The sequence below is a fragment of the Pseudorasbora parva genome, chromosome 18 (genome assembly GCF_024679245.1).
Source record: "Pseudorasbora parva isolate DD20220531a chromosome 18, ASM2467924v1, whole genome shotgun sequence".
Taxonomy (NCBI): Eukaryota; Metazoa; Chordata; class Actinopteri; order Cypriniformes; family Gobionidae; genus Pseudorasbora; species Pseudorasbora parva.
The window spans coordinates 28,253,738-28,264,080 of record NC_090189.1 but is presented as its reverse complement, the minus strand read 5'-3'; the positions used below and the strand labels follow the sequence as shown (position 1 = coordinate 28,264,080).

General features: G+C 40.2%; 1 protein-coding gene across 1 annotated transcript; it reads right to left on the bottom strand.

Annotated features, from left to right (window-relative positions):
- Positions 1-5,718: 5,718 nt before the first annotated feature.
- Positions 5,719-9,627, bottom strand: LOC137046672 (olfactory receptor 5J3-like). The gene is made up of 2 exons (XM_067423996.1): positions 8,733-9,627; positions 5,719-6,005 (listed from the first exon to the last, which is right to left on the bottom strand). Exons 1-2 carry the CDS (start codon positions 9,625-9,627, stop codon positions 5,896-5,898), a joined length of 1,005 nt encoding a protein of 334 aa, XP_067280097.1. The 3' UTR covers positions 5,719-5,895.
- Positions 9,628-10,343: the final 716 nt, after the last annotated feature.

Here is a 10,343-nt window from a genome sequence, read left to right as displayed (position 1 = left end):
ACACACTGACTAAAGTTTTAAAAATGGAATCGCGAAGAACAGGACCTTTACATTTTGAGGACAAAAGCATAGTGTGGAGGTTGCCGTTAGTTTACAAGTGGGAATCCCAAAAGCGGCACAACATTTATGTCACAAACCCTTCATGATTCGGAAGTTCTTTCATGAAGATGCCAAAAACTGGGATAAATGCTTGAAACACCTCGTGTTTGCTGTGCATGAGGTCCAAGAGCTTAAGAAGCTTGAAGAGGGGAAACCATATGGAGGCTTGCTCTTTGGACAGTAAAACTAATGGAGGACGGATTTTCGGACAGTAAAAACTAAATTCAGTATGTTCTGGAACTGAGAACAAAACTCCACACCTTGGGGTGGCTCCATGGAGAATTTGTTACAGGCCCAAAGCAGGCAAAGCGGGCTAGACAACAGGGGAACCAAATTATGTGATTCTGCACCAGGAGATAAAGTGCTCATATTAATCCCAACCTCTAGTTCTAAATTGCTTGCAAAGTGGCACGGCCCTTCGAGGTCATATGGCAAGTTTAAGATCTCATTTATGAAGTGGTACTACTGATAGACAGGAGCGGGGCACCTCAGATTTACCATCCCAATCTCCTTAAAAAAATGGAGTGAGGCGGATTCAGTGATATTAGCCGTCACAGTGAGCGGAGAGGAGGACCTTGGGCCAGAAATAACTACTAAAAACCAATCTCTTGCTCTGGCCCCTGGGCGAGATCACCTTTCGCCCTCCCAGCGAGTTTGCGGATGTGTTCTCACCCCTGCCTGGTCGAACGGACCTCATTCAGCACTACACTGAGACTGAGCCGGGTGTGGTGTTGCGCAGACGTTCATACACATTACCTGAACACAAAAAGGTAGTTCAGTCAGAACTGGAGGCAATGCTAGAGTTGGGTGCAATAGAGGAATCCAACAGTGATTGGGCAAGCCCGATAGTTTTAGTTCTTAAAACCGACGGTTTGGCCCGATCCTGTGTGGATTATCGGAAGCTGAATGCTGCATTGAAATTTGACACAAATCCAGTGCCCCGGAATGACAAATTGCTTGATCGACTAGGTACTGCTGGATTTTATTTGACACTGGACTTAACAAAAAGATATTGGCAGATCCCCTTTGTCCAAAGAAAAAAACAGCCTTCACAACGCTGTTTGGATTTTACCAATTTGTTACCCTTCCTTTCGGGTTGTTGGGGCTCCGGCCACCTTTCAGCATCTCATGGAGCAGATTCTCCGGCCCCATACTGCATGTGCCGCTGCCTATTTAGATGACATTATCATCTACAGTAATGACTGATAGTGTCATATGCGGCATCTACACGCAGATCTGAGATAACAGCCAACCCAAAGAAGTGTGCAGTTGGGCGGGTGGAGGTCAGGTATCTGGGTTTTCACTTGGTTCATGGACAGGTGCGTCCCCAAATTGATAAGATGGCAGCAGTTGCGACCTGTCCAGAGCCCAAGACCAAAAAGGAGGTGAGGCAGTTTCTGGGGAGCTGCCACCAGCCCACTGACTGACCTCACTAAAAAGGAAGCACCAGATTCGGTCCAGTGGACAGAGCAGTGCCAGCAGTCTTCTCCCAGGTAAAGGCTGCTCTGTGTGGCGGGCCACTCTTACATTCTCCTGACTTCTCTCTCCCTTTTTTATTGCAGACGGACGCATCAGACAGGGGGCTTGGGGCAGTCCTGTCCCATGAGGGTGAGGAGCGACCAGTGCTGTACATCAGTCGTAAGCTCTCTAAGAGACAGACGATGTACAGCACCATAGAAAAAGAGTGTTTGGCAATCAGGTGGGCCATCCTCACCCTCCGCTATTTTCTCCTGGGGCGGGAGTTCTCCCTCTGTTCAGACTACGCACCGCTGCAGTGGTTCCACTGCACGAAGGTAGGGTTTTTCCTGGGTCAGAAATGGTCTTCGGTGGTGGCTGACCAGACATGGTCATCCACATACACGCATGCACACACACACCAACAGTAAAAGTAATAATCTTTCTAATTTTGATATCTCAATATCTCATTATGGATGATGTATTGATGTTTGTTTCTTTAGTTCCTCATTTTTACACAGTTTGCATTGTTTACTAACTAATTATTTTGGCAACAATCATTAAAAAGTAGCATTAAAAATGTAATAACAAATAGTCTAATTCTCTACCATATACAATTTCATAAAATTATTGGCTATCAACAACTTGCGTTGTTCTGGTTTCACCTTATTCCAGTCTAAACTATTTTTTATTGTGTGTTAATTTTCTACACATTATCAATATAAATACTAGTGATCGAACGATATATCAGATTCCCGATATTTTCCCTGAAATTTTAGCATTTTCCCATAATCGGGTATCGGTTTTGTAATATCGGATTTTCCTATAAATGGCAAGGACTGCGTCTGATGGGAGATCTGAGTCAACAGCGGTGTTCAAAGGTAAAATAACCCGCATCCCTTAATTAATAAACTTTGTTTAACATAACAGAAACGCACAATTGAGATAACCTCAAATAAGATGTTATGAGATGATGATATACAGTGCCTTGCGAAAATATCCGGCCCCCTTGAACTTTAAAACCTTTTGCCACATTTCAGGCTTCAAACATAAAGATATGAAACAGTAATTTTTTGTGAAGAAGTGGAACGAAATTTATTGGATATTTCAAACTTTTTTAACAAATCAAAAACTGAAAAATTGGGAGTGCAAAATTATTCGTTAAGTTAATACTTTGTAGCGCCACCTTTTGCTGCGATTACAGCTGTAAGTCGCTTGGGGTATATCAGTTTTGCACATCGAGAGACTGAAATTTTTGCCCATTCCTCCTTGCAGAACAGCTCAAGCTCAGTAAGGTTGGATGGAGAGCGTTTGTGAACAGCAATTTTCAGTTCTTTCCACAGATTCTTGATTGGATTCAGGTCTGGACTTTGACTTGGCCATTCTAACACCTGGATATGTTTATTTTTGAACCATTCCATTGTAGATTTTGCTTTATGTTTTGGATCATTGTCTTGTTGGAAGACACATCTCCGTCCCAGTCTCAGGTCTTTTGCAGACTCAATCAGGTTTTCTTCCAGAATGGTCCTGTATTTGGCTCCATCCATCTTCCTATCAATTTTAACCATATTCCCTGTTCCTGCTGAAGAAAAGCAGGCCCAAACCATGATGCTGCCACCACCATGTTTGACAGTGGTGTGTTCAGGGTGATGAGCTGTGTTGCTTTTACGCAAACATAGCTTTTTGCATTGTTGCCAAAAAGTTCAATTTTGGTTTCATCTGACCAAAACACCTTCTTCCACATGTTTGGTGTGTCTCCCAGGTGGCTTGTGGCAAACTTTAAACGAAATGGTTTTCTTCTTGCCACTCTTCTATAAAGGCCAGATTTGTGCAGTATACGACTGATTGTTATCCTTTGGACAGAGTCTCCCACCTCAGCTGTAGATCTCTGCAGTTCATCCAGAGTAATTGTTACGTCCCAAAGGTGGCTATAAGGGACACAACATAAAATTAATACGAATTTTCCCGGATTTCAACTCTGGAAGACGATCAGAGGTGCGGGTGCAAAAAAAACGAACAAGAGCAACAACTGGAGTTTTACATGAAGCGGAAAGATTTATTCACAATAACATTTGGGGAGGAAAACTCAACACAGGAGGGAGAAAACAAAACAAAAACCGATGCCAGGGAGTAGGAACTTAAACGAGGCTAAATCAAAGAAAGTAACAAAAACAAAAACCCAGCTCCTAACCCAGTCCCAACTAACCTACTTAACACAATGAAAAGAAAAAGGAAATAAACATCTTCGGCGTTCAGACGCCCTACATAAACTACACTAACTAACAAACTCAAAACATATAATAGTGGCACCCGTTTCTTACCTAGTGTACTAACACCACGCCTCCCTGGGTGTTGCAATGGAGGTCACGTGACATGCTTTCCTGTTCCCTACTCCCTGGTCGGGATAAAGTATTAGAAGAGAAAAAAAACAATAATAAAGGCTTAAAATCGCCTACTAGATTAACTTAGAAACAAACCACAAAAATAACGAATTAACTCATAAACAGAATCATCCTATTCAGGAAATAACCAAATGATAAATAAGAACGAAAGCCTAAACACGCAAAGAAACAAGGCGTGCCCAACAAACGAACAATCAATCCCGCTCCCTCCTCCTCCCGTCGTTTCCGGCTTGCGTCTGCCCTTTTATCGCCACGAGGCCCATTCTGATGCAGCGTCGTAATGATGAATGACAAGCACACCGGCCAATAAGATCGCTCTAAGAGGTGATAGCGGAGAAAGTGGAAGGGGAAAGAAACAGCCATATTCCATGCACGTAACAGTAATCATGGGCCTCTTGGCTGCATCTCTGATCAGTTTTCTCCTTGTATGAGCTGAAAGTTTAGAGGGACGGCCAGGTCTTGGTAGATTTGCAGTGGTCTGAAACTCCTTCCATTTCATTATTATCGCTTGCACAGTGCTCCTTGGGATGTTTAAAGCTTGGGAAATCTTTTTGTATCCAAATACGGCTTTAAACTTCTCCACAACAGTATCTCGGACCTGCCTGGTGTGTTCCTTGTTCTTCATGATGCTCTCTGCGCTTTAAACGGACCTCTGAGACTATCACAGTGCAGGTGCATTTATACGGAGACTTGATTACACACAGGTGGATTCTATTCAGTGGCGATTTCTTTAAGACTGCAAGGGAAGCTCGGCTTCCCTTATAATGTCACAAAATTAATGGTCAAATATGTACTATTATATTAAATTGTATTGACTAAAAATGCATTAGAAAACGTTCATCTCAAAGACGAGTTCGTTCAGAATCAGTTACATATAGCAGGTCGGCTGACTCGATTTCCTTCTCATACATTCCCGCAGCGTCACAGTGCATTTCCCTATTGAAGCCCAGCGTCCATTGACTTCAATGGGGCTGCTTTGAATGTTTTTTTTCAGCGCTTCGAAACTAGACGGTCATTGGATAAACGCTGCGATTATGTCCCGCCCACGGACTCTGGGAGTGAATGGGGAGTGGGCTGGCCCGGACTCCGAGCTTCTGCGTGATGATTGGAGGGTCTGCATCTCCTTTTGACTGACAGCGATTCTGTACTATAAGGAATCACTGAAGCTATTCACGCTCAGTCCCATCGCGAATTTCTCAAGTTCATTCGAAATAAAAACTGCTGCAACCTATTTCTTTGACATTTGCTGGGCGAAATTGCTTCATTTTCACCAAACATTATACACCACATTCCTTGTTTCAGTTTTACAGAGTTTAATATTTTTTTAGATCGTTCATTCATTCACAGGGTAAAAGACCATTTTCTTGAAAAGGAACGTAGGGCAGAATTTACTTTTAAATAAATAAGACAATTGGCCGAAAATGAGCTTCCCCTCTCTGACAGACAAGTAGCCGCCACTGATTCTATTTATCATCATTAGTCATTTAGGTCAACATTGGATCATTCAGAGATCCTCACTGAACTTCTGGAGTGAGTTTGCTGCACTGAAAGTAAAGGGGCCGAATAATTTTGCATGCCTGTTTTTTCAGTTTTTGATTTGTTAAAAAAGTTTGAAATAATACCAATAAATGTTGTTCCACTTCATGATTGTGTCCCACTTGTTGTTGATTCTTCACAAAAAAATTACAGTTTCATATCATTATGTCTGAAGCCTGAAATGTGGCAAAAGGTCGCAAAGTTCAAGGGGGCTGAATATTTTTGCAAGGCACTGTAGTTATAGATAGATATATAGTTACCATCTACTTGGCGCTAAGTTGTCATAGTCTGTTCGCTACCCCTGCTGGTTTCTCCTTCTCTCTTCTCGTTTCCCTCCTCAGCTTTTCCCCATTAGCGGGGTTCCGCTGATCCGTTGCACCTGCCTCTCTTTTCCTGCCACTTGCTATTTAACCCTCCCTTTCTTCTCGTCAGTTGCCGGATTATTTCGATGAGTAAGCTGATGGTGACGATCTATTACCCTCCTGGCTCCTGTCGTGTCCTGTCGTGTGTCCACTATCTGGATCAGGTCAGCCCTAAAACTTTGCTGCTTTATAACCTCTCTACCACTCTGTGTCCAGCCCCGAAGTAGACGATCTCCCAGAGCGGTGCTCGGCACATTGTAGCCGCCTGGTGCGCGTATACGAGGGGGTTAGTCCCGCTCACTGGTCTCCCGGACTCACGGCCACCTTCCCCGTCTCCATCATAACACGAGAGAGAGAGAGACTGTCCCGTTTGCAGGGGAACCTTCTAAAGACTGTGCTGCTAAACCGTTGTTATATTTCTGCTCTGCCTTTGTTCCAGTTACAAGGGATTCACGGTCCCGCAGCTACTTGCTTTCTAATTTAACGAGATACGTTGCAGCACTCCCTAAATAAACTATCTCTCTGTGCATTTTTGGATCCTGTCTCTTCCTTACAACATAAGTAGAGACAAACTCACTGATGGAGTCAGTCAGGTAATCCGTCATGTCACGGATCGACTGACTTGTTTAAAACTCCTTAAATAATATTACCGTCTGCTAAAAAAAAAAAAAAAAAATATATATATATATATATATAATAAACATCTAATTAATTACAGCTTCATGAAAATTAATTATTACGCCATGAATGAGAGCATTTTGGAAATAAAAGCGCCAAACTTATTTCTATCTCTGTGTTTATTCTCAGTCGCATACAGCCGTTCTCTCACAGAGTTGTTGCTCCAGGATATAGGCTAGTAGTCACCGTATGTAAACATGACCGACTCGTTTAAAACTACTTAAATTATATTAACGTCTGCTATATAACATTTAACATTATATAACAATTCAAGGTTTTATAATAAACATTGAATTAATAACAGCTCCGTGAAAATGAATTATTATGTCTATCTCCACGAGACACGTAATTTAAACGCAGAGATGAAAACAGCGCCCTGTCATCAGCATAATTCAGAGACTGACACAAACATTAATTTTGATACCGTACTAAATGAGATTGACTAAAAATAAACAAACCCGCAAATAAATCAGCTTTTACAATGTTAGCATATTCCATAATATTCACTCTTTAGTCTATTAAACACATAAACCTTTTAAAACTGTAATTTAAAATGAATGCTTATAAGCCATTAGTAATCTACATCAATTTATAAATCACTATAACTCATCAAATAAGGCTATGGCGGGACAAAAATTTGTTTTGGCGATCGCCAAAAAAAATCAATGTAGGAAAAACCCTGGAAGGATACCAGTGCGTGGATCACCCTTTGGTATCTGGCTTTACAAATTTTTTAATTCAGGGTGATCCATAGTATGTAGATGGAGTGCTGTGGCAGACTCCCGCTGCTTCCGAAAACCTAGGCAGTTGACCTCGCTGCCTTATGAGACAAAGCAACCAGATAGAAGGAGAGAGTGAGAGAGAAAGGACTGGAAACTTGCACTTGCAGACCAGAGAGACTGGACTGCAACAGAAACTTTGATTATTGTTTATGCTGTAGAAAACTATTGTGAATGAGCTGTGACAAAGTGCAAAGTGACAAATAAAGTGCGATTTTCCAATGATGCCGACCCTGTCTTCCTTCTCTACATTGAACCTTGTTACAGTGATCTTACCAGTGTTTAGGTCACTTTTTCTCCCATTGCGGTCTTTGATCTTGAAATAGATTTTATGATGCTTGAGCCTTCTTGCTCTGGACATAAGAATGTTTTAGTTAACAGATATGTTCAGTAAATATACACTGGCTGTCCCGACGAGAGACCAGCATGCTGAGACAGTAGTACAAGCTTTGGTCACAGAGTGTTGAATGTGAATCTTCAGTATAGATTCACAAATAAATGCCAGTTGTGTTTGTGACTAAAACAGATTTGTATATATATTGCATTTTTTATTTATTTCATTTTATTTATTTGTGAATTTTATTCATTTTTGTGAATCTCTTTACATTTGTTTGTGAATCTAAATCTGTTCATTTGAAACGATGCAACATTTCTAACCCCAGATCCTGCATCTACTAATCTCTGCTGAAAGCATTTGTGACAACAATAGAAACTATTAATAAATAATAATTAACTTTTTTATTACAATTTTAGAATTTAAAACCTATATGTGCTCTGACAACCCAGGCACAGCCAGTGGGGAAAAATTAGACTACAGTGTTGTTTGATAATCAACTATCAACTCCCTTATAACATTCCTGTTTGTTCATATAATGCAGCTTGCAGGGAAAGAAGAGAGTGATGCAAATTCATGTTATATCCTTATAGTAATCTTCTTCTAATCCTCATGCAACTGTCCACAGTTAAAACCACCTCAGTCATATTCAAAAGATCATTTGAAATAATTATTATGGATAAGTGATTTTTTTAATGGTATATTTGTAAGTGAAATATTTTCTCATTAAATGCACATTAGTTGCTTTTTATGAAATTATTGCATTATAATTTTGCACTTATATAATTATTGCAGCAAAATTCCAAATGAAGTATACAGTTTTAACAATCCAAAAGCATATTAGAAAATATATCTGAAATCCCTTTAAAAGGTTTTATGATTGGAGTAATGGAAAAAAATGTAATATCCTAAATGTGAAAACAAGCAATCAAAAAAAAAAAAAAATCATTTCATTACAAATAGTGGTATATTCATATGTTTTAATGGATTAAATAGAAATTGTTTTCACAATGAACAGATTTATGCAAATTCTAAGCGACAGAAGGAATTGTTTTCCTGGAGGTTTTGGAAGCAATAGTGCATCTACAAAATGCTCTCTTCATTGCATCTTGCAGTTCTTTATTCCTCAAGCTGTAAATGATGGGGTTCAACAGGGGTGTGAGCACAGAGTACAGCACAGCGATGACTATACGAACATCTGGGTCAAATCTAGCTACTCGATATGAAATATACACAAAGGTGGCTGAAACATACGAGACAAACACTGCTATCAAGTGGGCTACACAAGTGGCCGCAACTTTGAGCTTCTGTGCCTTGCTCATTTTACTCATAGCTTTGCCAATACAGACATACGATATAAAGATTAAAACAAATGTACCGATAAGTGCAATGAGAGCATTTGTCAGGGCGAAAATACCATTCCTGGTGGTGTCTACGCAGGCAAGGATCACTAGTGAGGAGTGATCACAGAACATGTGCCTAACAACATTAGGCCCGCAGTAAGGCAGCAGAGATGCCCAAATAGCTGGTGGCAGCACTATAATGACCCCAAAACCCCAGGAAGCAAAAATCAAAAGAATACGGAGCCGTCTGGTCATGATAGTTGTGTACATCAGGGGGTTACAGATCGCTACATACCGGTCAAATGCCATCACAGTCAGCAAAGCACGTCCTGTCACTCCAATTGAGAGAACAAAGTACATCTGTATAATGCATCCTGTTTTGGAAATTGTTTTGACCTCCGTCAGGAACACTGCCATCATTTTGGGAATGGTCACTGACGTGTACACAATATCAGAAAAGGACAAATTATGAAGGAAAAAATACATAGGAGTGTTGAGCTTGGGGTCGGTTCTAACAAGGTAAATGATCATGCCATTTCCACTCAGGACAATAACATAGACAGCGAAGAAAATGGGAATCACATATCTTTCCTTCAGTCCATCGAGGATGAAATATTCCACAGGCCCACTGGAGTTCATTGTGCTGATATGCAAGCATGCAGATCCTGACCTGGACGAGGAAATATATGTAGACAATAACAGTAAAACAAAACAAAAATTCCTCAAAGTGCAGCTTATGCTGTGTTATCTAAAGTACATACAGTTTTATGCTACACCTAGTCTTTAAATATAAGAACCAACTTTAAAAAATTAAAAAAGATGCATTTTACAGTACACTGTTTACTAGTTCTAATTATAAAATCAGAGAAATAATTGTATATAGATAATTTAAACATGCCATCAAAGATCTTATTTTTTACTGCATAAAAAAATCTTTTAGATATTACAAAAATCTGAAAATTTCTATATAAAGAATTAACTAAAATGTAGTAAGTACTATGCATTATTCATAACAATTAATATTAACAATTCATTTATGTAGTTTAGCTGACTCTCTAATAGTTGAGAGTCAGTATGGATAAGTGCTGACACTCTGGCATCTTTCTATGTGACAAACATTTAACCCAGAAGGTGCTTTAAATGCACTCATTTTCAAGAGGGAAAAACACATTGTGTGTGTGTGTGTGTGTGTGTGTGTGTGTGTGTGTGTGTGTGTGTGTGTGTGTGTGTGTGTGTGTGTGTGTGTGTGTGTGTGTGTGTGTGTGTGTGTGTGTGTGTGTGTGTGTGTGTGTGTGTGTGTGTGTGTGTGTGTGTGTGTGTGTTATTGTGTAGTATTTACACTTTGCATTTAATTC